Here is a 27,218-nt window from a genome sequence, read left to right as displayed (position 1 = left end):
TCACGGATTTTTAGACTATGTTATTTTTAGATCTCAAGCTTTATGTCACTGAAATAAAGTCTGATAAGAGACTGAATATGATGCCAAGTTGTGTAAAATAACCTTGGGATAGCGCGGTGCTGATATTACCAGCGTCACTGCCGCCTAAGGCACAGAACCATGTTTCTGAGAGACATGCAACCATGCTTAAGCATTGCTTTGCAAATTAAGCACCATTCCCTCTTATGGGGGCACTGAGTGGGGGGTGTTTGTCAATGCAGGGTTTTCTTGTTCCTTATCTGAGACACAACACAGATAAGGGAGAGTGAGAGAGGGGACTCTGCCTGTGCAAGCTCTTGCAGAACACACAGTGACATCAGATAAAAGGGAAAAGCCAGGGAAAGCTCCCTGTATCTCCACTAAATTTAGATTATATAATCTTCACTAAAATTCTTGCCGACGGATTAAAGTTCCTGGTTCCTGGTGTGGTTCATAATGATCAGACGGGGTTTGTCATGGGTAAAACATACTGTATGTCACTAATATCAGATGATGGGGGCCAGAACGCCACTTGTGCCCCCCAGAAGTTGCCGGGTGACGGTGGTCATCGGGCCGTATCTTTGACCCCCCCTCCCCCGCTTTAACCCCTTCACGCAAATGCAATGGAGTGAAAGCACTCACTCATGTAACGCCTTGTTTAATGCTAGTTTCTTGGAGTCACGTTTGCTATACTTATTATTACAGGGGGGACGAGTAACTTCTTCAGGAGGGTGATGCTGCAAATTAACCCCTTAGCTGCCAGGGCGGCCTGTGGCACATTGCAGAGCGGGACAGTAACACGAGTACTTCTGCTAACGAGAGTATTTTTACCCGTCCAGGAAAAACAAAAATGACATCAGCAAACTGATCTTCAAGAGCGGAGACTTCCAGATGTCGCCGTACGCCGAGTACCCGAAAACGCCGCGCTCATCGGACTGGGGGCGCGAGACGATGGAGATGCAGGAGAACGGGAGTACTAAGAACCTGCTGCAGATGACAGACGTGTATTATTCTGTATGTACTCGCACGCTGCCAGTATCAATGCTACGGGTACCACTGTTACTCTTCCTTTGCACCCCTGTCTATATACTGTGAAGCTGTTTCTCCGTGTCAGGGAAGACACAGAGCCCCATTCTTGCAGCCCCGAGCCTTCCCTGACACGGAGAAGCCGTTTCACAGATCAGATCGGGCCGGGTATTCTGCGGGGACTTCGGTTCTTTGGGCCGGGTATTCTGCAGGGACTTCGGTTCTTTGGGCTGGGTATTCTGCGGGGACTTCGGTTCTTTGGACCGGGTATTCTGCAGGGACTTCGGTTCTTTGGGCCGGGTATTCTGCGGGGACTTCGGTTCTTTGGACCGGGTATTCTGCGGGGACTTCGGTTCTTTGGGCCGGATATTCTGCAGGGACTTTGGTTCTTTGGGCCGGGTATTCTGCAGGGACTTCGGTTCTTTGGGCTGGGTATTCTGCGGGGACTTCGGTTCTTTGGACCGGGTATTCTGCAGGGACTTCGGTTCTTTGGGCCGGGTATTCTGCGGGGACTTCGGTTCTTTGGACCGGGTATTCTGCGGGGACTTCGGTTCTTTGGGCCGGGTATTCTGCAGGGACTTCGGTTCTTTGGGCCGGGTATTCTGCGGGGACTTCGGTTCTTTGGGCCGGGTATTCTGCAGGGACTTCGGTTCTTTGGGCCGGGTATTCTGCGGGGACTTCGGTTCTTTGGGCCGGGTATTCTGCAGGGACTTCGGTTCTTTGGGCCGGGTATTCTGCAGGGACTTCGGTTCTTTGGGCCGGGTATTCTGCGGGGACTTCGGTTCTTTGGGCCGGGTATTCTGCGGGGACTTCGGTTCTTTGGGCCGGGTATTCTGCAGGGACTTCGGTTCTTTGGGCCGGGTATTCTGCAGGGACTTCGGTTCTTTGGACCGGGTATTCTGCGGGGACTTCGGTTCTTTGGACCTGGTATTCTGCGGGGACTTCGGTTCTTTGGGCCGGGTATTCTGCGGGGACTTCGGTTCTTTGGGCCGGGTATTCTGCGGGGACTTCGGTTCTTTGGGCTGGGTATTCTGCGGGGACTTCGGTTCTTTGGACCGGGTATTCTGCGGGGACTTCGGTTCTTTGGACCGGGTATTCTGCAGGGACTTCGGTTCTTTGGGCCGGGTATTCTGCGGGGACTTCGGTTCTTTGGGCCGGGTATTCTGCGGGGACTTCGGTTCTTTGGACCGGGTATTCTGCAGGGACTTCGGTTCTTTGGGCCGGGTATTCTGCAGGGACTTCGGTTCTTTGGGCCGGGTATTCTGCGGGGACTTCGGTTCTTTGGGCCGGGTATTCTGCAGAGACTTCGGTTCTTTGGGCCGGGTATTCTGCAGGGACTTCGGTTCTTTGGGCCGGGTATTCTGCGGGGACTTCGGTTCTTTGGGCCGGGTATTCTGCAGGGACTTCGGTTCTTTGGGCCGGGTATTCTGCAGGGAGTTCGGTTCTTTGGGCCGGGTATTCTGCGGGGACTTCGGTTCTTTGGGCCGGGTATTCTGCAGAGACTTCGGTTCTTTGGGCCGGGTATTCTGCAGGGACTTCGGTTCTTTGGGCCGGGTATTCTGCGGGGACTTCGGTTCTTTGGGCCGGGTATTCTGCGGGGACTTCGGTTCTTTGGACCGGGTATTCTGCAGGGACTTCGGTTCTTTGGACCGGGTATTCTGCAGCTCTATTCAATAATCTTCAAAAAGTGAACTTTGGCCATTTGATTCGCAAAGAAATTGTAGTAAAGAGCAGTAAATAAGTGACCCCGTGAATAAACGCCGCCGTCATCGTCCAAATGCAAATAATGTTTATGGAATAGCAGAAGAATGAGTCATTTCGGAAACCCCGGAGATCAGCAGTCAGCCAATCACAGCGCTCCGGGGCAATTAATGTTCACCTGGTCCAAGGTGATGAACCCGCTGATTCTGCGTTAGCCGGGTACGCCGGCTGGACCAGGTAACAAAAACACACACAAAATCACACGAACAGCAACCCCTTATTAGTGGTGATGCAGGATACACGCCTTCATATCCGCTGTGGTAACTAAAGGGTTAATGGTCCTGAAACCTCAACTTAACTATCTATCCCAAGGGGCTGGTAAGGCATTGCTATGCAATGTCTTGCTGATCACTGGCATACAAGAGGTTAACCCCTCCCACCGGGTAACCTAACCTCCCACCCCAGCACACCTACCCCCATCACCCTCCCTCACTACCCCCACCCCATCTAACAATGGCTAATAGCCTCATTGTCCAACGTGGCTAATACTGTACCCCTATATACTGTATCTTTATACAATGTACCCCTATATACTGTATCTTTATACAATGTACCTCTATATACGGTGCCTCTATATACTGTACCTCTATATACTGTACCTCTATATACTGTACCATGGTGGTAAAATGTCAAAAACAAATCTTAAACAAAAACTATATACTGTATATATATATATATATATATTCCATACATATCTTGGCAAGACCAAAGTGATGGTCAACGAATGTGATGTAAAGATGTAAATAAATGGAGGTAGGCGTGGGTGGCGATGTTGGCCTCGCCCGGCGGGTAACAATGGTCGGGAACCTTTTGAATGAAAGCTATAAGCGTCAAAACAAACATTTCTCACCTAAAACCATTAGCGGGATATGTTGGTTTTGTTATTGGTGTTTTTACACGTTCTCGTTCCCGGTGCGGCGGGCCTCGTGCTCGTACACGGCTTGACTGACAATTTTGACGTATTTATGGCGCATCCTTGAAGTTTAATATGATATATTTATTTGCAGTGGCCGCTGTATCCCGGGGCCTGGCCGGGACTCGCACCGGGGGCTTTAAATCCTTTCACCCAAGTGTAAAAATCGGGGGCCGGGGGAGAAAACGGTTTCTTGTGTCGGATGCAATTAGGATATAAATAAATTGCGTGCACCTTAAATCTTGTATTATCTCCCCTGCCGCATGCGGCGCGGGATAATCGCCGCTCACGTTGTGTTCTTGCGTCCTTAGCGGGGACATTTCATACAATCCTCTTTTCTCTCTTTCCAGCCAGGATTGCGGAACACGGAACTGGAACGGAACGGACTTTCCCCTTACACGGGGTTACCCGGATCCCGCCACTCGTGCATCTACCCCGGACAGTACAACCCGTCCTTTATTAGTGAGGAGAACAGGAGGAGAGACTATTTTTAGCGTGAATGTTAGAGACGTTTTGTGTCCATGAAACACAAGATACACAGAGATGCCCCATAACACGCACACCATAAAACCCCAGTGTTCCCCTAAACCTGGGAACCTTCGTCTAAGAGTTATTTATTAGAGTTGAAAAGTTAGGGGCATTTGCTGGAAATATCTGTTGCCGTTGTCCAAATGTTCCCAGTGTGATTGTCACTGAGCAGAGATTCTTATACAGAATAGTTTTATACGGTTTAACCCTAATGCAAAAACGGTGCAAAATCTGCATCAAATGTGTGAACACGCAGAAATCCTGCTGAGAGCAGGAAGGGTTTTGTTTGATATGTGTGGTGCAATGCCCCCCCCCCCCAGAATTACACAAGGTCTCCCCAAATATACTGGGGAGTTTTTACTAAAGGTGCAAATCTGGAGGGAGACCAGTGCAAAGAACAGCACCTGATTTATCAAAGGAAAAGCGGAGATTGAGTAGGGGGTCTGATGCCTGTTATTGGATCTCGGGGTCCTTAATCATGTGACCCCAAGAGGTTGGAAAGCGTGTAACATATCAACTACTTGTTTGTGCAATAAAAGGTATCGTACCCCCTGCACCCCCTCCCTCCTGTTACTACAACACGGCGACACGCCCTAAAAAAACTACATAAACCTAGTGCGGGGTTTTGCTGCTTTTGGCCCCGTTTTGCAGCTGGGGGATTTTAGTAAATAGACTTCAGACACCCGAGGAGGAAATGCGGAGGAAAGCGAGTATTGCCCTGATAAAGCAGCGTGTTTATTACCTGATAAAGCAGCGTGTTTATTACCTGATAAAGCAGCGTGTTTATTACCTGATAAAGCAGCGTGTTTATTACCTGATAAGCTGTTTATTACAGTGTTTTCACAAGGAAGGAAATTCAGGGATAAAATTGAGTCGTCCAAAGTCCGATCGGCATTTTCATACGTAGAGTTATCATCGCTTCCTGTGTGAGGGGTCCCGTCCTGCGTGAGGGGTCCCGCCCTGCGTGAGGGGTCCCGTCCTGCACCTCTTCCTGCGTGAGGGGTCCCGTCCTGCGTGAGGGGTCCCGTCCTGTGTGAGGGGTCCCGTCCTGCGTGAGGGGTCCCGTCCTGCGTGAGGGGTCACTTTCTGCGCCTCTTCCTGGGTGAGGGGTCCCGTCCTGCGTGAGGGGTCCCGTCCTGCGTGAGGGGTCCCGTCCTGCGTGAGGGCTCCCGTCCTGCGTGAGGGGTCACTTTCTGCGCCTCTTCCTGGGTGAGGGGTCCCGTCCTGTGTGAGGGGTCCCGTCCTGCGTGAGGGGTCCCGTCCTGTGTGAGGGGTCCCGTCCTGTGTGAGGGGTCCCGTCCTGTGTGAGGGGTCCCGTCCTGCGTGAGGGGTCCCGTCCTGCGTGAGGGGTCCCGTCCTGCGCCTCTTCCTGCGTGAGGGGTCCCGTCCTGCGTGAGGGCTCCCGTCCTGCGTGAGGGGTCCCGTCCTGCGTGAGGGGTCCCGTCCTGCGTGAGGGGTCCCGTCCTGCGTGAGGGGTCCCGTCCTGCGTGAGGGGTCCCGTCCTGCGTGAGGGCTCCCGTCCTGCGTGAGGGGTCCCGTCCTGCGTGAGGGGTCCCGTCCTGCGTGAGGGGTCCCGCCCTGCGTGAGGGGTCCCGTCCTGCGTGAGGGCTCCCGTCCTGCGTGAGGGGTCCCGTCCTGCGTGAGGGGTCCCGTCCTCCCGCCTTGTCCTGCGTGAGGGGTCCCGTCCTGCGTGAGGGGTCCCGTCCTGCGTGAGGGGTCCCATCCTGCGTAAGGGGTCCCATCCTGCGTGAGGGGTCCCGTCCTGCGTGAGGGGTCCCATCCTGCGTGAGGGGTCCCGTCCTGCGCCTCTTCCTGCGTGAGGGGTCCCGTCCTGCGTCTCTTCCTGCGTGAGGGGTCCCGTCCTGCGTGAGGGGTCCCGTCCTGCGTCTCTTCCTGCGTGAGGGTCCCGTCCTGCGTGAGGGTCCCGTCCTGCGTGAGGGGTCCCGTCCTGCGTGAGGGGTCCCGTCCTGCGTCTCTTCCTGCGTGAGGGGTCCCGTCCTGCGCCTCTTCCTGCGTGAGGGGTCCCGTCCTGCGTCTCTTCCTGCGTGAGGGGTCCCGTCCTGTGTGAGGGGTCCCGTCCTGCGTCTCTTCCTGCGTGAGGGGTCCCGTCCTGCGTCTCTTCCTGCGTGAGGGGTCCCGTCCTGCGTGAGGGGTCACTTTCTGCGCCTCTTCCTTTCAGTCACTGCACACTGGGGGCATATTTACCAAGGCACTAATGGGCAATTATGGGGCAAAATAAACTGCACTGGATCTATAAAAAAGGAGAATCCTACGGATTGTTTGCTTAGATATTGCACATTTTATGCCTCTGGATTGCGCTACTTTTGCCGCGTGTATCAAAGTCTGACAGCATCAAAACCACCACAAGAAACCGCTCCGGGCCTGTGTACTAACGAAAATGTCTGTCTGTAGTGTTAGCGCAGACTTGGGTATCTTCCCAAACATGTATGTGACGCAGCACGGACGTTACATTATATAGGTGAACATATATGTGACGCAGCACGGACGTTACATTATATAGGTGAACATATATGTGACGCAGCACGGACGTTACATTATATAGGTGATACTATTAAGTTATTAACACTAACTCTAAATAAAAAAAACATAATTCTAGTTAAATTGTATCAATCGGGTATTAAACATGACACAATGTGTCCAAGTTAATATCAGGCTGTTGAGTCCTGTATACAGAGGGTTAATAACCTTAACATGACACATTTTAGAATGGTTTGGGCTACTTTGTAACACTAGAAATGTGATCAGTTATCAGAGCCTCACCACTACAAAAGTGGGGGGGGGAGGGGGGGGACTCAGAATTATTAAGGAAAAACATTCAAATTGAAGTTAGTGGGAATTTCTTGCAAACTGGTGTGGTAGGGGTATTTTCACACAGATTTTGCAGCCGGAAGACTTGGATACATGGTTTGGTGTAGCGCAGGAATCTGTAGGGTTATGGCTGGAGGTGGCACACTGCGGTTACTCATTGGGATTTCACCTTAATGCGCTGTAAGAAGCCTTGCAGCTTTGTAACCACTTGGTACATATGGACCTATGCTCGTGCTAACGCGTCCTGGCGTTGGGTGCCCTTGTGCGGTTATGGGGCGATGTTGGCGGTTATGGGGCGATACATACATACATACATATACACACATACATACCATTAGACTATCTGACACCTGCCTTGCGTCACAAATAGCAGTAATGAGTATTGTATCTCACACCCTGCACAGTATTTGTTTTCATTTCTGGACTTCAGACACTGTAACTTTCAATATCAAACAACATTATTCCATCTCCATGTGTTATAAAGTGAGAAAGCTCCCGTATAATCATCATTTCTCTTCCTCATCAGTGATCAGTTTTAAACACTGTCCTAACCCCTTCAGTGCTGGAACGGCAGCATAGTATCACTTTCCCATTACCTGCTCCTTTGCAAAGCATTGCTGGGACCTCCAGCTCCGAAGGGGTTAACATTTGTATCACATTTGGATTCTCACCGCGGAATCCGATGGAGTAAAGTGTCCGTTTTTAGAAATTGGATTATTTTTATACTATACCTGTAAATACGCCTGGCGTTCTAGTCAGCGCCCTACAAAAAGATTTAATAAAATATTTGAAAAAAATGATGATGATTTCATGTTTGGTCTCAATAATTTAATTACAATATATCTTTGACTATACGCAGAAGAATGTTCAGGGAGTCGCTAATCCCCGTGAGATTAAGGGTTTATTTAGCAAAGTCTCTTTGCTGCAAAATTAATGCAAAAAAACAGCAACAGATTTATAAAAAGACCTTTGTGTGATTTTCTTTCATTAATAAATAACCGTGGGTGTGACATTGTGTCAGTGTCACATTGTGGGGATATTTGTGTCAGTGTGTCGGGTAGTGTTATCCGTATACAGGCGCTGACCCGCATGAATACAGAATTTACTGGTTCCCCATAAGAGAGGCGCTAATAACACGTTATAAGGACACAGAAGTCTCCGGGTGGGATGTGCTGATCGCCCCTTTGGGTCCGACTGGGGAGAAAAGCTGCAGCACTGAAATATATCGGGGTCTATGGGGGATATTTATTAAACTGCGATAATGCTGATCGCCCAGCGCTATCTGAATTCAATGGGAGTTTCTGTGAAATACTGCCCTGATCGGCACTATCAAAGTTATTATATAACCCCCTATGTATCAACGTCTCCCAGCTGAAAAACTGCGGCAAAAATAGAGCCCTAAACAAACATGGGGGGATTATGTATCGAGGTCTCTAATACTATTTATACATTAAAACCTGTTCCATTAAAAGTGGCTTCCTTCCAAACAAGTACTGTGCATCGTACGTGCAAATACCCTCGTACTGTACCACGCGCATAATATGCAGGTTGCAACCACTTTTTATCACTATAATGTTAATGCACAAAAAGCTGTTTTATAGTCTGAGCCCCGGCATTGTGGGTAATTAGATCCATTCTGTCTTATAAATATTTAGCCACATTTAATAGGTTGTGACCTGTGTTTAAAAGTGTGTGATAGAAATATATCTATATCTATACCTACAGACCAATTATTCTGCTTCCAATTACTGACAACATTTTTATGATTACAATTTTTTTTAAGATAATCGCTAATCGGCTGCAGCAGGCGCTGAACTTCGACCCCCGGGCGAGAGACCCCGCGGGATATCGCAGCGGATACAGCACGATGGATCAGATCCAAGCCACATGGGAATACACGGGATAGAAGGAGAAGACCATGTCCGCTTCGGCCGGCGAGTAACAGCGGGTGGGAACCTTTCTAATGAAACCAACAGGAGAATGGAGACGGGACGGGGCGTTCGGAAGAAACAAAACCATCTCTCATGGGAACCTCCCACTGCGTCTCAAGAGGAAAGTGATCGGCCCGTGTATCCGGGCCGTGCTCACGTATGGATGTGACCCGTGTATTCTGCCCGTACTCACGTATGGATGTGATCCGTGTATTCTGCCCGTACTCACGTATGGATGTGATCCGTGTATCCTGCCCGTGCTCACGTATGGATGTGACCCGTGTATCCTGCCTGTGCTCACGTATGGATGTGACCCGTGTATTCTGCCCGTACTCACGTATGGATGTGACCCGTTTATCCTGCCCGTGCTCACGTATGGATGTGACCCGTGTATTCTGCCCGTGCTCACGTATGGATGTGACCCGTGTATCCGGCCCGTGCTCAAGTATAGATATGACCTGTGTATCCTGCCCGTGCTCCCGTATGTATATGACCTGTGTATCCGGGCCGTGCTCACGTATGGATGTGACCCGTGTATTCTGCCCGTGCTCACGTATGGATGTGACCCGTGTATTCTGCCCGTGCTCACGTATGGATGTGACCCGTGTATTCTGCCCGTGCTCACATATGGATGTGACCCGTGTATCCTGCCCGTGCTCACGTATGGATGTGACCTGTGTATCCGGCCCATGCTCACGTATGGATGTGACCCGTGTATCCTGCCCAAGCTCACGTATGGATGTGACCCGTGTATCCTGCCCGTGCTCACGTACGGATTTGACCAGTGTATTCTGCCCGTGCTCACGTATGGATGTGACCCGTGTATCCTGCCCGTGCTCACGTACGGATTTGACCAGTGTATTCTGCCCGTGCTCACGTATGGATGTGACCCGTGTATCCTGCCCAAGCTCACGTATGGATGTGACCCGTGTATCCTGTCCGTGCTCACGTATTGATGTGACCCGTGTATCCTGTCCGTGTTCACGTATGGATGTGAAACTTGGACCCTAAATGAGAAGATAATTTAGAAGCTTAAGACAACGCAAACAAGTACGGAGAGATGCATGCTGGGTATTAACCCGAAGAGGCAGGAAATAGAAGGAATCGGTTGGGACGCAAACAAAAGTCTGTGACATCATCACAGGGGTGAAGGAATTAAAATGGCGGTGCGCCGGACATATCAGAAGGAGAATGTACCATCGTTGGACAAAGATGGAACTCAACCAGATTCCAAGAGGGATTAAAAGATCAAGATGACCAAAAGTTGGATGTCAGGATGGAATCAGAGCATCTCGTGGAGCAACGTGGAGCAGAGCGGCTGCAAGCGCAGTGCCTGGAGGGTTCATCTATTAGGGGATTGACATGGGCTTAATATATGTAAAGTATTTCTCCCTGTCTCCCATTCAGTATCCAGCCTGTTATTCATTTCATAATCACTATTTGGAGTTTCTTGTTTGGAGTATTCTTCGTGGAAATCCTCCCCCTCCTGAATCCTACTTTTCTAGAGATATTTCATGGAATAAAATGGCCAATATATTAATGTCTAATCTTTTCTGTTGTGATGAGAATACTCTTTGCCTTCCAACCTTTGCTTTGGCAAGTAGATGGCGGCCATTTTGTTCTATCCCTGCACCCCGCAGCTTCCCCTGCTGTGTATCAGGGCAGAAGTAGTGCAATTCCAGCGCACAAAAACTGCACCAGATGTGTCACGTACGCGCTTACCCGTGTGCGAGTCGAATGGGTTAACAAGTGGCCTCCCAGTTGCCCCACTGGCCTTCCCGCAGAGCGCTATAACCACCCCCAAGACCAGTCCCAAAGGGCGCGCATTACGACTCTGAGTTAAAAATAGAAGGCAATAAATACATAATCCAAGCGTATAAATAATGTATTAACCCTCTAGTTGCCATAGTGGCCACTAAGGCAGCCAAAGTGTTAAACCCCCTAACCATTGTATATGGGAGCAGTATAACCTCAGTATAACCACTATGGTATACAGGGGCGCAACCCCCTGAACTCCCCCAGGGGGCCGCAGGCAGCGCCTCTTCATCTGACCCTTTGTGGATTAGTTCCTCTTACCCCGAAGAGGACGATGACCTTCACCATGGACACGGTCACTGATCATTCAATTAATGCCACCTTGGGAGGCCCAGGCAGCCCCGCTGACATGCAATGGGTTAACTTAACCCTTTATATGCTGAGTCATTGTTCTATGTGTGTATAAATATACTGTACAGATGGGGCAATTGGCAGTTATTATAGTGGGGGGGGGGGCAGTTATACCGCTATCATATGATATACAATGATAAGTAGTTAGGTATTTTAACCCCTTGGCTACCTTAGTGGCATGCATGCTTTCACGGTTACTATGGTATGGCTATTATGGGGTTAATACAATAGGGACAGGCTTTTTGTTCTACTAGACTGGAAGCAATAAACAGTACTGGGGTGGCCTGGGGCGGGGGGGGGGGGGCCTGGACCTGCCCCTGTCCCCCTGTTATTTCCTATCACATAGCCCCTTCCGAGTATATAGTATACATGGGGAAGAGAGAGTTCCCTGAGGCACTCTGTTACACGTTCCCTTGTGCGCTGCTTCGGGTATCTCTTCCCGTGAGATAAAATACCCAGGAAAGGGCTTCAAACATTTTTTTTTTAAAAACAACGGTTTTGTTTTTACGACAAAACGACTGAGAACGCCTCCTTGGAGTATATAGAATATGGCGGTAATAATGCCAGATACTGTGTGGCCTGGGTTCCCTGGTTTGGCTTTTACCTCCGCTGCAGCTTGGGAGAAGGGGGGTTGCTACGGAGGCCGTCACACTGGGCGAGAGCATCGCCGGAGGTCCGGAGAAGAGAGCACGCAGGGCGCCGCCATGTTAGATATGCGCACGCATGCTCAATGGCTACCGAGAGTCGCGGCGGCCATTACAAGGTTCACGCATACGCAGGGAGCATTGCGGCGGCCATTACAGGTAGCGCATGCCGCGCCAATGATAAATGGGTTCCGCAGGGGCTACAGCCCGCAGAAGGCCAAAGGGCTGCAGAGTCAGGTGGCTAGGCCTGGCCAATGGAGTGTTAGGATTCCCTGCTGAGGCAGTTGTTACAGTTGGTGCACTGAGGGCTTGCTGGCAGTTGGAGCTGGGACGCAGCTAGGGGAGGTTGTTTAGGTGCAGGGGTCGGTGATCCTCTGCACTAGGCCAGAGATCCTCTAGGCTCCAGTTAGGCCCCAACTCACCATAGATTGTGGCTGCTTTAGGGAAGGCCCTTCAGTTAGGGATTCTGCCCTTTTAGTGATTAGCCAGCTAAGGGCCACAGTGGTTTCATTTGAACTATTGCAGCTGCAGTCTGGGACCAGACTGCCAGAGAGGGAGCGACCGTCATTGCGGAAGTCACTCCAGAGGGAGACATCCCATCCAGCGGAGGATATCGTTGGATCGGCGGATCCCCTGCTTCTCGTTGTTAGTGCGCCCAGGTGTGGATACACCCGGCAGGTACCATTCACCAAACGTGTACCAACATCTGTACAGTAAGGCGCTGATCACACCTAGAGGAGTGGTCATTTTTTGGGGATACTTATTGGGTGAACTGAACAAGGGACACCTCTGGTACTGTGGACACGGTGTGGGGGTACACGGTGATGGGACAACGCCCTGCGCAGCGAGGTATAGCTGTAAACATTAGTATTGCTGTTGCCTGTATATGTTTATGGTTATTGCTCACAGTAAAGGTTGTTATTATAAACTGGGGATTGTTATTAATAGTTCCTGCTCGGGGTTATCCCATCCAATTGGGATCCCGTGCAGGTGGAGGCGCTGCCACTTAGTATATTCGTTACCACCCCTGGCTCCCAGTAGCGGAGGCTCAGATCCCTGTGAGCCGACAGGTACCGCCAGCACTAGTAGACCCTTCACACTAGAGGGAACAGAGTTACATTTGGAGGCGCTGCTGAGATCTTAGACCTGGGGTGCCCTAGAGTTCTGTCAAAATTAATTCTCCATCATGTTTGTGTCCTCAAAGCAAGAGGTCCACGAATGGGCTTTGGCGCACAAAGTATCTCCGTGACACATGGTCATAGTGGGGGGAGTATCCACCCTCGCGATTGCATTCACTGTGCGCGAGCAAATAAAAGACATCCCGGCCCTGGCCACCCTGCGACTCCTAGACTGGAGATATGATGAGGATTTCTGTTGGAGTGCAATACTTCTTGCCACCGAGCATGAAATATGCTCAGAGACTGTCCCTCAAGTACTATACTTACCTGAGGCCTCAAGTGAAGGTTGCCCCTTGGTTTACCCCGAATTACCAGATTCAAGGCCACGTCCACACCGCAAACCTCAGCCGCAGTGCCTTACTCAGAACTGACCCCCATTCCCTTCCTCCCGCCAGAGACAGGGAGGTCGTTAGTCCCAACCGGGCAAGCTTCCGTAGAAACTGAGGTAACTTTTCCCTGGGTCACCTTTACCCCTGGTGCTGTAAGGCCAGACCCACCATTGGGCTGACTCCCCTCCACCATGACCCACTATGATTCTAAAAGAAGATAGCTCTGTCCAGACTTTCCATTCCCTGCCTGAATCAAGTAGCCGCTTGTCCAGTGGTGGCTCCCTTAGGGAGACATTACCACAACACGTGGAGGCCATCAACCAGTCATCTCAGTCTCAACAACAACGTACACTCAAGGCTTTCTCAGGAACTCGGCCCACACCTTTAGGTAAGGCAGAGTTCGAAGAATGGAAGGATCACACGGAGCAAGTACTCCCGGAGTGGACCTGCTCCGACACCGTGAAAAGACAGCAGATTATCGAATGCCTGCGGCTGCTCATATAGTACAGTTCTACCGGGATGACCACCCTGAGGCAGATTATAGAGCAATACTACACGCCCTCACCAAAGCCTACGATACTCCAGTTGATGTCTTCTCCTTGATGGTGAAGTTCCATGCTCTTTCCCAAGCCGAGGGCAAGGAAGTATCTGAATTCCTCCGACGGATCCAGTTGTCATTATGGACCTTGGTGAAGAAGAGGGTAGTACGAAAGTCCGAAGCCAACGGGCTTAGAACCACTCAGCTCCTACGGGGACTCTTGTCCTTGCATCCGGTAGCAATTCGAGTTAGCGGCGGCCTCGCTCCAGGACAGCCGCTTTCGTTCGAAGATTTAATGGATAGAGTGCAAGCTCAGGAACCAATTTTAAAGGGTGGGGACACAACCCCAACCAAGAAAGTTACGGCCTCATTGAAGGAGGCTAGAAATGAAGACTCTCGGTCGAAGGTGGTTAAAGAGACTCCTCAAGCGGAGGAGGACCCCTACGCGAAGAAGCTGACACTAACTCTCACACTCCGGGAAGAGTATCCCCTACATATAGGACCAAGACCCACCTGAGTGGTATGTCCTGCTTCCGTTGTGGCAAGAATGGTCACATCTCCTCAATGCCCGCAGAAGAAACAGGCACCTGCAGGGACATTTCCTTCTACACAACTCAGGCTGCTGAAGCCACCTCCCGGCCTGCTGACGACACACGTGTGGCCCCTGCCGAGACAGTCCAGCTTCTGGACATTTGCTGTCATGTGGGACCGGCTGCCCTTGTACGTGTCGTCATGGAAGGTATATACTCATCGGCTTTGCTGGACACTGGGTCTCAAGTAACCATTGTGTATCGGCCCTTCTACGATGAACATCTCAAACATCTGCCGCTGCAGTCAGCAGACGCCATGAAGCTGCGGTGACTAAGCCACGAGGATTACCCCATTGACGGCGTAGTGAAGGTTTGCCTGGACATTCCTCAACTGAATACAGGCAAGTATCACCCCATGGAAGTGGAGGTGCTGGTGTGCCCAGAGCCTCAAGAACACCCCAATGCCCCTATCATATTGGGGACCAACAACAACATAGTGCGGGCCATAATTCGTACGTACTTGCGGGAGGCCGGTGAACTACCCCTTTCGTCTCTAGAAAGCTATCCCGTGCTACACGAAGAATGTTGCAACATAGCAGGCCAGGAGGAGCACGGGATTATCTACAACATTGAACGCGGGTTAACTGAGATTTTACCGGGGGGAGTGAAACTCATAACTGCCACATGCTGCTATCCGAAAAGGAATGAAGCCAACCATCTCTTCTCTCTAGAATGTACACCTGAAGATGACGAGCGGCGAGGCTACAAGCTAATGGCTGAAGTGAGAGAATGGACCTCCGAGATGCCAAGGAGAGTCTGGTTGTTTGTCCAGAATATCTCCCCGTATCCCATGCCCCTCAATTATGGTCAAAGTCTAGGGAGAATATACCCTGTCACTCCCATCGAGCAGATAGGAGTGCAAGCAAATACGGCCGCCATACAGCAGGGTTGGCCTTCAACTTTGGAGACTTCACCCTGACTGATGAGTGGAGAGAACGACTAAGGGCCAAACTGGAAGCGAGATGAGAAGTATTCTCAACTAGTGATATGGATGTGGGTTGCAGCCGCAGTGCCCAGCATACCATCTGGTTAAGTGATACTACTCCTTTTCGGGAGGGTCCCCCCGCATAGCCCCTCGGGATGTGGTAGATGTGAGAGACATCCTGCAAGAGATGGAGTAAGCGGGCATAGTCACGGGATCCCGTAGTTCCTATGCATTACCGATTGTGGTGGTGCAGAAGAAAAATGGGTCGGTCCGGTTATGTGTGGATTATCGGACCTTGAACAATCGCACAGTACCCGACCAGTACACTCTTCCCTGGATTGAAGAACTTCTAAATGCGCTATTCGGGAACCAGTGGTTCAGCGTACTGGACCTGAGGTCAGGGTACTATCAAGTCCCAATGAGCGCCGAGGACCAGGAGAAAATGGCCTTTGTGTGTCCCCTTGGATTCTACCAATTCACGCGTATGCCCCAAGGCATATGTGGTGCTCCGGCCACGTTCCAGCGGTTGATGGATAAGACAATTGGGGATATGAATCCTAGGGAATGTCTAGTATACCTGAACAACATCATTGTGTTCGGTAAAACCCTAGAAGAACATGAGGAACGGCTACTAAAAGTACTGGGTCAACAGGGCCAAGAAGGATTGAAGCTATCCTTGGATAAATGTAGGTTCTGTTGCACTTCAGTGACCTACCTGGGCCACATAGTATCTGCAGATGGAATCGCCACCGACCCGGCCAAAATCGAAGCTGTGGTGAACTGGCCCCGACCAGAGAATGTCATGGAATTACGCTCCTTCCTGGGGTTCTGTGGATATTGTCGCCGGTTTGTGGAAGGGTATTCCAGCAAAGCCAAGGTCCTCAACAACAGTCTTAAGATATATCCAGAAGACACCGGTCGGAAAGCTGCATCCACTCAAGCACCCTTTGGCGACAAGTGGACAACCGCCTGTGAAGTGGCGTTTATCGGGTTAAAGAGGAACCTAACCAAGGCACCCGTCCTGGCGTATACCGACCCTGAGAGGCCTTACATTCTGCATGTAGACGCAAGCTTCAACGGACTGGGGGCCGTCTTGCATCAGAAGTATTCGGCTGGACTTCGTCCAATGGCCTACGTCAGCCGCAGCTTGACCCCTAGTGAACAAAACTATCCCATACACAAATTGGAATTTCTAGCTCTAAAAAGGGCTATAGTGGACAAACTCCACAATTACCTATATGGTGTGACTTTCAAAGTACGGGCAGATAACAATCCATTAACGTATATAATCACGTCCACCAAATTGGACGCCACGGGCCACCGATGGCTGGCGGCCTTCTCAAATTACCAGTTCACACTAAAGTACAAACCAGGGCCCCTGAATATCAGTGTTGATGCTCTGTCCTGACGGCCGGTACTGAATACCCTCCCAGACGATGACATCTGGGAAGAAATCCCTGGACCAGGGCTACGCGCTATGTGATCAGCGGTGGCTATCGTGGAAGATAGGATGGCTTTCTCGGAGCTGAGGGTAGCGGATGCCTTCGGATGCCAATCTAAGGCTATTCCAGCCGCTTATCGCCATCCAGAGGGAATGAATATCACTCCTGATAAGGTCATTGTGTGGAAGGACTTGGTACAATACCAAATACGGGATCCTGTGGCCGGTATCATTCGTCAAGCGATTCAACAGGATAAGCCGGAATTACTAAAACATGCTCCCAAGGAAACGGTGGCCATTCTAATGAGAAAAGTGGACAAATTCAAACTCGACAATTGTCTACTCTATTGGGTGGTGCAGAACCATTATCCCCCAGATAGGAAACAGCTGGTTCTACCCCGGAACCTGCAACCTATGGTCCTTTGAGCATTGCATGATGATCATGGTCATCTGGGAGTGGATAAAACGTTCAGGTTGATAAGAGACCGGTTCTTCTGGCCACGCATGAGAGAGTCCGTGGAACTGCACTGCCGGCGATGCTCCAGGTGCATTCAACGGAAGACCCTACCCACCATGGCTGCTCCAATGGCGCACTTAAAAAGCTCCCATGGATCACGTATGCATGGACTTTATTTGTATTGAGCCCGAAGCCCGATGCATCGGCAATGTATTAGTGATTACAGACCACTATTCGGTACGCACAAGCTTTTCCAACCAAAGATCAGAGGGACGTTACCGTAGCCAAAGTATTATGGAAAAAGTACTTTGTTCATTATGGATTGCCCAATCGGCTGCACTCCGACCAAGGCCGGAACTTTGAAAGTAATCTCATCAGGGAAATGCTTAAGCTGCTAAACATCACCAAGTCCCGAATTACTCCCTATCATCCGGAGGGAGACGCTCTGCTGGAGAGGTTCAACCGAACTCTCCTCGACATTTTCGGCACCCTAACGGGCTCTCAGAAGAGCGAGTGGAGTAAACATGTGGAATCCTTGGTGCATGCTTACAACTGCACTCGTCATGAGTCCACCGGGTTCATTCCCTACTTTCTGATATTCGGACGAGAAGCTCGGCTACCAGTAGATATACGTCTGAGGATATCTACCGATGGAGTATCCAATAGGACGTACTTCAAGTACGTACAACGGTTGTAAGACAGCTTACAGAAAGCATTCCAATTAGCAGAGAAAGCCTCCTCTCAATTGAATGCTAGTAATAAACGGCGCTACGACCATAAAGTTCGCCATCGGGAAATTCGTCCTGGAGACGCTGTTCTCCATCGTAATCTAGGGATTCCAGGGAAGCATAAACTCGCTGATCGTTGGAAGGATGGTGTATACGAAGTTGAGTCTCAGATGCCTGGCTTCCCGGTCAATCGTATAAAAGGTTCCAAAGTCCGTGTAAAGGTATGGCATAGAAATCACCTGCTTCCCATTCCTCAAGTAGGAGAAGATGAGCCTGAAATACCAGCTACTCCTCTGGATGGCGAACCGAACTTAACATAGGTTGGTCAAGAGACTGCATCTGCCACCACATCTGATGACCCTATGGAGGGACCCTCTCAAAGGGGCTCCCAGACCCCAAGGGCATCTCCCGGAGGAGCTACGGGTAAAGGGCCCTGTAAACAAACACCAAATAGGGTGGCTCCCATGGTTCTGAATCCACAGAGCCCGTGCTTTGTACCTTTGTGCAGAGACATTAGTCCCCTCAAGGGAAGTGGCTGAGCCTCAGGACTATGTAAATTACTCCCCAGAGGGCGTGCCCAAAGAGCAGCTCCGCCGGAGCCAAAGAGTTAGTCAGCCTCCAATGAGGATGACCTATGATCAATTTGGGGCACCCCATTATGAGGCTCAGCAGTGGGCTCGCAGTAAAGTGAGATCTGTCATAGTGATGTTCAGTGAAATGTATAATCTCATGTAGAGCTGATATGACGTGAGAAGTTGTATACATATGATCTGCATTTTTATTGTGTAAAATATGTGTATGGTAATATTATGTCTCACTGTTCCCAAGCGGGGACATTGGTGTTTTACTGGGGGGAGAATGTGGCCTGGGTCCCTGGTTTGGCTTTTATCTCCGCTGCAGCTTGGGAGAAGGGGGGTTGCTGCGGAGGTCGTCACGCTGCGCGGTGATGTATAGCTGTAACCATTAGTATTGCATTTATGGGGTTTATGGTTATTGCTCACAGTAAAGGTTATTATTGTTATTATTATAATCTGCGGGCTGTTATTAATAGTTCCTGCTCGGGGCTATCCCATACAATTGGGATCCCGTGCAGGTGGAGGCGCTGCCACTCAGTATATTTGTTACACCAGGCTCCCAGTAGCGGAGGCTCAGATCCCTGTGAGCCGACCGGTACCGCCAGCACTAGTAGACCCTTCAAACTAGAGGGAAAGAGGGCTACACACACATACATACACACACACACACGCACACACATATATATATATATATACATATCCATACATACATACTGTGATGTCTCCGTCACAGTGTAGGATCTTGTGTCCCAGATTCAGGCAGGAAACTTTGTATTTCTCTATATGGGGTTTAAAAGGATTAAACATTACACTAACAGGCCCCACCGTCCCTTTAAGTCAAAACAAAATCATAAAATAAACTCCTACTCCTCTTAGGAGACTAACTACACATTCAGCTTCAGCCCTTACTAACTGGATGGACAGCTAAGCTGGTTACCACCCCAAACAGGTGCTATTATAGCTGAACATACATGGTCTCTGAACAGAGCAATAAGGTGTTTCGCTTATCTGTTACTCCAGGGTTTGGAGCAGACGTCCCTGCTTCAGCGTGGCCTCGCGTCCTTCCTTTCTAGGGATGCTCAGCCCCTTGAGAGCTTAGAGAATCTCTCCTCTTAAGGACAGGACATCCCCGCTTCAGCACGGTCTGTCGTCCTTCCTTCTTCCTGGAATTAACAACCCAGGCAGTCCCAGCAGACTCCGTGACCACCATCAGGCGGGCCTAGGGGACTGTGCCAGCTTCACATAGCTGGGGAGAACTATTCTCTGTCCCCCTTCTCTGGGAACAGCTGTCTCTCTCATTGTGTACAGTCTCTTCCTGACTTTTAAAACTCCATGAGCAAATAGGAGCTCAGCCTGCTCAATTAGCCAGCAGCTGCTGCTGGCTTCTCTAGGGAGATTAACTCTCTGTACGTTGGAAAGTCCCATAGCTGCAATATTCCAGCACCTAGAGGACAGTGATGGTATCAAAATACATACAAACACAAACACACACACACATATATATATATATATATATATATATATATATATATATATATATATGCTCATTTGCATGTCATTTCCCAGAATCCCTTGCTGCAGTGGAAGTGCTGTGTGCTGTGTGATGATGGTGAAAGGCGGGGTTGCAGACCTGCCTAAGACATGCAGATGAGCATACAGTTGTATTTACATTTGCATATTTGCTTTGCTGTGGAGGGTTTTTGTCACTTTTTTTACTCACCATAACTTAACTCAGTATATACATACATACATACATACATACATACATACATGCATACATGCATACTCTCAGTGACTGTCACAATATCCTATGGAGAATAAAATTACTCTGCATACTCTGTGTGAGGTACCAAATTGTGGATTCTTACTCGTGACCTCCCGCGGATTTTCTGAGACTCACTGATTTGGAGACAGTCTTGCTGATTTTTAGCATTATCCGTCTCTCATGCGTCAGAGTCGCAATGAAAGTATTCAGCACTTTCCCAATAAAATGATATTTCTTTTTCCAGAACCCTCAAATCTCAGTGATTTCAGTTCTTCGATGATTACATCACAAAGAGCAGCACAAGGTACCACAAACCTACATCGTGATCATGCTAAATTCAGCAGTCAACATGTGGTAACCCAGCACCTGGAATAGAAAGGACGTTCAGCAGTATAAGGTATTCCCGAGTATAACGATCCCCTTCCTTTTTATCATGCATGACTGCTGTCGATCCACTAGATGGCAATATGACCGTATATTTCAGGCCTGCACAACTCGAAACGTGAGAAGGGCCGAACTGCCCTATCTATCTCTCGTACCCCCATCTCTCCCCCTCACCCACACATATAATACTCCCCCTCCACATCAAACACACAATAACCCCCTGCACTCCACACACATCCCACCCCCCCCTGCACCTCACATCCCTCTCCCCCCTGCACCTCACATCATTCACCCCCCTGCACTTACCATCATTCTCCCCCCTGCACCTCCCATCACTCTCCCCCCTGCACCTCCCATCACTCTCCCCTTGCACCTCACATCATTCTCCCCCCTGCACCACCCATAATTCTCCCCCCTGCACCTCCCGTCACTCTCCCACCTGCACCTCACATCACTCTCCCCCCGGCACCTCACATCATTCTCCCCCCCTGCACCTCACATCATTCTCCCCCCTGCACCTCACATCAACCCCCCCTGCACCTCACATCAACCCCCCTGCACCTCACATTAACCCCCCAGCACCTCACATTAACCCCCAGCACCTCACATTAACCCCGCAGCACCTCACATTAACCCCCCAGCACCTCACATTAACCCCCCAGCACCTCACATCAACCCCCCCAGCACCTCACATCAACCCTCCCAGCACGTCACATCAACCCCCCCAGCACCTCACATCAACCCCCCCAGCACCTCACATCAACCCCCCAGCACCTCACATCAACCTCCCCAGTACCTCACATCAACCCCCCCAGCACCTCACATCAACCCCCCCAGTACCTCACATCAACCCCCCCAGCACCTCACATCAACACCCCCTTGCACCTCACATTAACCCCCCTGCACCTCACATTAACCCCCCAGCACCTCACATTAACCCCCCAGTACCTCACATCAACCCCCCAGCATCTCACATCAACACCCCCTTGCACCTCACATTAACCCCCCAGCACCACACATCAACCCCCCCAGCACCTCACATTAACCCCCCAGCACCTTACATTAACCCCCCAGCACCTCACATCAAGCCCCCAGCACCTCACATCAAGCCCCCAGCACCTCACATCAAGCCCCCAGCACCTCACATCAACCCCCCCCCCCAGCACCTCACATCAACCCCCCCTACACCACACATCAAGCCCCCCAGCACCTCACATTAACCCCACAGCACCTCACATTAACCCCCCCTGCACCACACATCAACCCCCCCAGCACCTCACATTAACCCCCCAGCTGGTGACACCGGCGCACGCCTCACACCCATCCCTAAGCCCAGGTCCCCGCTGGTGACGGCGGCGCGCTCCTCACACCCACCCCTAAGCCCAGGTCCCCACTGATGACGGCGGCGCGCGCCTCACACCCATCCCTGAGCCCAGGTCCCCGCTGGTGATGGCGACGCATTCCTCACACCCATCCCTGAGCCCAGGTCCCCGCTGGTGACGGCGGTGCGCGCCTCACACCCATCCCTAAGGCCAGGTCCCCGCTGGTGATGGCGACGCATTCCTCACACCCATCCCTAAGCCCAGGTCCCCGCTGGTGATGGCGACGCATTCCTCACACCCATCCGAGCCCAGGTCCCCGCTGGTGACAGCGGCGCGCGCCTCACACCCATCCCTAAGGCCAGGTCCCCGCTGGTGACGGCGGCGTGTTCCTTACACCCATCCCTGAGCCCAGGTCCCCGCTGGTGACAGCGGCGCGCGCCTCACACCCATCCCTAAGGCCAGGTCCCCGCTGGTGACGGCGGCGTGTTCCTTACACCCATCCCTGAGCCCAGGTCCCCGCTGGTGACGGCGGTGCGCGCCTCACACCCATCCCTGAGCCCAGGTCCCCGCTGGTGACACCGGCGCGTTCCTCACACCCATCCCTAAGGCCAGGTCCCCGCTGTTGACAGCGGCGCGCGCCTCACACCCATCCCTAAGCCCAGGTCCCCGCTGGTGACACCGGCGCGTTCCTTACACTCATCCCTAAGGCCAGGTCCCCGCTGGTGACAGCGGCGCGCGCCTCACACCCATCCCTAAGCCCAGGTCCCCGCTGGTGACACTGGCACGTTCCTTACACCCATCCCTAAGGCCAGGTCCCCGCTGGTGACAGCGGCGCGCGCCTCACACCCATCCCTAAGCCCAGGTCCCCGCTGGTGACAGCGGCGCGCACCTCACACCCATCCCTAAGCCCAGGTCCCCGCTGGTGACACTGGCGCGTTCCTTACACCCATCCCTAAGGCCAGGTCCCCGCTGGTGACAGCGGCGCGCACCTCACACCCATCCCTAAGCCCAGGTCCCCGCTGGTGACACCGGCGCGTTCCTTACACTCATCCCTAAGGCCAGGTCCCCGCTGGTGACAGCGGCGCGCGCCTCACACCCATCCCTAAGCCCAGGTCCCCGCTGGTGACACTGGCACGTTCCTTACACCCATCCCTAAGGCCAGGTCCCCGCTGGTGACAGCGGCGCGCGCCTCACACCCATCCCTAAGCCCAGGTCCCCGCTGGTGACACCGGCGCGTTCCTTACACTCATCCCTAAGGCCAGGTCCCCGCTGGTGACAGCGGCGCGCGCCTCACACCCATCCCTAAGCCCAGGTCCCCGCTGGTGACACTGGCACGTTCCTTACACCCATCCCTAAGGCCAGGTCCCCGCTGGTGACAGCGGCGCGCGCCTCACACCCATCCCTAAGCCCAGGTCCCCGCTGGTGACAGCGGCGCGCACCTCACACCCATCCCTAAGCCCAGGTCCCCGCTGGTGACACTGGCGCGTTCCTTACACCCATCCCTAAGGCCAGGTCCCCGCTGGTGACAGCGGCGCGCACCTCACACCCATCCCTAAGCCCAGGTCCCCATATTTTTCTGAAGACAGTAAAACTGTGTTCAGGACTTGCGACAGAGCGCTGATCACGCCCCCCGGCGGTTCAGCCAATGAGGGCGAACCTGCCGGGTGACGTCATGGCCGCGCCCCCATCACATCCCTCTCTCCCCCATCTTTACCCCTGTAGCTCAGCACAGACCGGGGAACAGAGCTGCAGGCGCGCGTGTAGCGATGACACCAGGCCGTAGCCGTACCTCCTCACAAGCCGGCCCCGGGGTCTCCTCGCTTCCTGACCCTCTTTGTGCTGTGGCGCGTCAGCCAGCAGGGGATACAACTGGGTTGTGTTCCCGTGTGATGACGCAGTCACATGGTGCGCCGGGAGCCAATCAGAGGCAAGATCGCATAGACCAATCGGATAGCACCTACTGTTAACCAATGGGAGCGCAGCATTTTGAAAACCAGGAGGGGGAAAGAAGTGTGTTTGTATTACTGCCGTTCTCTGTGCTCTAACCCCGCAGCTTGGGGGCCGCTTTCTTTTCTTTTATTTATTATTTATTTATTCATGGATAGTTGTAGCATAGAACAGCTTATTCCTGAAGTCAATAAGCGTGATCAAGGCGTACCATGATCGTTACCTGCACGGAAAATTGTGGAAAGAGATTGGCGAAATAATGTCCTTCCAAAGTAAGTAAATATGGAAATAAATGCCTGAATCTTTTATAGAAATACTATCAATGTAATTTAGGGACATTTAAGTGCATTGAAGAAATGTTTAGAATGTTAAATACATTAATTAAGTTAATCATTTAATCATTTGAATATTTACTATAAATAGAATTTGTTCTATACACTTAAAACTGTGTGGAATAGTTGTATTACATTATAGCTCCATGCTTGAACTATAGGGCCCAATTGTGTTACAACAATTTCAAGTATTTATACAATTTGATCTAATATTGTGATTTTTATTTTTAGCCGACGTCTCGCGAAACAAGTGGAAGAATTGACGTGATTCCTTCCGTAGGGAGACGAGAAAACCGAAACCTCCACGCTCTGGTGATGCAAGTACTAGCGCATAGGATCGTTCGTCTTCATGGCCGAACTTCACCATGATGGCGTTCTCGAAAGAGCAAATGACGCCTGCGCGGACTGTCTGTAATCTAGAAAATCCCGTCTGCAGGTGCAAGTTTGGAGGACACTCCGTTCAGCGAGAACCCGCCATCTTCAGAACCCGCCATCTTCAGAACCCGCCCCACCATCATCAGAACCCGCCATCATCAGAACCCGCCATCATCAGAACCCGCCATCTTCAGAACCCGCCATCTTCAGAACCCACCCCACCATCATCAGAACCCCCATAATCAGAACCCGCCATCATCAGAACCCCCATAATCAGAGCCCGCCATAATCAGAACCCGCCATCACCAGAATCCCAATCCAAAAAAAGGAAGCCGCAAACTGAATTTAAAAAACAATTAATTTCTCTAGAAGAAAAAAAAATGTTCTTGATGGCAAATGCATTCAGAGAAATTGCACCTACCAAAATCCTGATGAAGACTAATTTTTTTTAAAGTCTACTGCCAGTAATGAAGACTTTAGATCCTCTAAAGAAATTGGCTTTACAGCATAAAATACCCTTGGCGGTGCTGAATGACGTTCAAGGAAAATATATATTTTTTAATTATAAAGAACTGTAGTGCACACAACTTGAAAATGTTACTATGTATGTATTGTGGTGTCTCAATCACAGTGTAGGATCTTATGTCCCAGATTAAGGCAGGAAACTTAGTATTTCTATATTTGGGGTTTATTTACAGTGTTAAATAATACACTAACAGGCCCACCGTCCCTTTAAGTCAAAACAAATCATAAAATAAACGCCTACTCCTCTTAGGAAACTATGGGGTGGACAACCATCCAGCAGGTCTAGGGGACTGTGCCAGCTTCCACAGCTGGTGAGAACTGTTCTCTGTCCCCCTTCTCTGGGACAGCAGTCTCTCTCCATGTGCTGTCACTTCCTGACTTTTAAAACTCCATGTGCAATCAGGAGTTCAGTAAACACAGAACTTCCCTTATATTACTGCTCAGTACAAGGGGAAAGTGTTATACAACGGCGCTTAAATCTATTATATTAATCTTCAATAAGAAAACATCAAGTGATAATGGTGCATAGAATTGTGCACATGTGTATTTATAATAAAATATAGTGAATAAAGTGATTATAAGTGGAACATCCAATACAAACAAATCAGTGTATTGCAGCTTAAACCCGTGGTGTAGATGGCTTTCCTCAATCCAAAGTATTTCAGATGTCCAGGTTTGGGAAGCGCAGATGTATAATAAAAAAGATAAACACAAGCAAATAGTGCAAATATGTTTTTCAAAGTGTCAATCTTCAATAGATCCTTAGTAAAGAATCCAAAGAAATTTGTACTCACAAATTTCTTAGTATAGACGTGTGCATAAAGGTTTCTTTGCCCTGTAACATCAAGCTTGTCAGCATATACATATACATAGATATACATATACATATACAGAAACCTTAGTGGTCTGAAGCAGAAAAAGGGGACATAGCGCAGACTGATAAAAACTTTATCTTAGAAAAATCAATGATACAATACACTCATATTGTGTAAGATAAAATCAAGCATTTGGATCACAGAACCGACGCCGACTGCATTCAGCTCCCCAAAACCTGGGCATCTGAAATTCCTCCTCAGTAATCTCAGGTTCAAAGTTGAACACGAGATCCAGAGTGTGGCTGTTTACCCCAACTTTGAACTGATCCCAAACGTATAACTGAATATACAGAGCTGTGCGATCCCCAGACGTATAACTGAATATACAGAACGGTGCGATCCCCAGTAGCTCTCTCTGTGTGTTACCAGCGGATAGCTCTCTCTGTATGTTACCAGCGGGTAGCTCTCTCCGTGTGTTACCAGCGGATAGCTCTCTCTGTGTGTTACCAGCGGATAGCTCTCTCTGTGTGTGTTACCAGCGGGTCGCTCTCTCTGTGTGTTACCAGCGGATAGCTCTCTCTGTATGTTACCAGCGGGTCGCTCTCTCTGTATGTTACCAGCGGGTAGCTCTCTCCGTGTGTTACCAGCGGATAGCTCTCTCTGTGTGTTACCAGCGGATAGCTCTCTCTGTGTGTGTTACCAGCGGGTCGCTCTCTCTGTGTGTTACCAGCGGATAGCTCTCTCTGTATGTTACCAGCGGGTCGCTCTCTCTGTATGTTACCAGCGGGTAGCTCTCTCCGTGTGTTACCAGCGGATAGCTCTCTCTGTGTGTTACCAGCGGGTAGCTCTCTCTGTATGTTACCAGCGGATAGCTTTCTCTGTGTGTTACCAGCGGGTAGCTCTCTCCGTGTGTTACCAGCGGATAGCTCTCTCTGTGTGTGTTACCAGCGGGTCGCTCTCTCCGTGTGTTACCAGCGGATAGCTCTCTCTGTATGTTACCAGCGGGTAGCTCTCTCTGTATGTTACCAGCGGGTCGCTCTCTCTGTATGTTACCAGCGGGTAGCTCTCTCTGTGTGTTACCAGCGGGTAGCTCTCTCTGTGTGTTACCAGCGGATAGCTCTCTCTGTGTGTTACCAGCGGATAGCTTTCTCTGTGTGTTACCAGCGGGTCGCTCTC

The 27,218-nt window shown here is 50.7% G+C and overlaps 1 protein-coding gene and 1 long non-coding RNA gene across 3 annotated transcripts in view; both read left to right on the top strand.

Annotated features, from left to right (window-relative positions):
- HEG1 (heart development protein with EGF like domains 1) overlaps positions 1–8,827 on the top strand; it is a 160,336-nt gene extending 151,509 nt beyond the window's left edge. The window contains exons 13-14 of the mRNA XM_075609900.1: positions 858–1,032; positions 4,069–8,827. Coding sequence (XP_075466015.1) covers positions 858–1,032; positions 4,069–4,212 — 319 coding nt within the window. The 3' untranslated portion in view covers positions 4,213–8,827. The remainder of the gene's footprint in view (positions 1–857; positions 1,033–4,068) is intronic.
- A 2,701-nt stretch (positions 8,828–11,528) lies between these two features.
- On the top strand, positions 11,529–26,317 carry LOC142499877 (uncharacterized). Of its 2 annotated transcripts, none has more exons than XR_012802765.1 (4): positions 11,529–12,494; positions 20,587–20,739; positions 23,771–24,267; positions 24,559–26,317. It is a non-coding gene; the product is annotated as an uncharacterized LOC142499877 (long non-coding RNA). The 2 variants fall into 2 exon arrangements; XR_012802764.1 differs by having other exon boundaries at positions 11,535–12,494; positions 24,154–24,267; positions 24,559–26,314.
- Positions 26,318–27,218: the final 901 nt, after the last annotated feature.

This window comes from Ascaphus truei, chromosome 7 (assembly GCF_040206685.1).
Source record: "Ascaphus truei isolate aAscTru1 chromosome 7, aAscTru1.hap1, whole genome shotgun sequence".
NCBI lineage: Eukaryota > Metazoa > Chordata > Amphibia > Anura > Ascaphidae > Ascaphus > Ascaphus truei.
The sequence above is the reverse complement of the archived record's forward strand: the minus strand, read 5'-3'. Positions and strand labels throughout refer to the sequence as shown.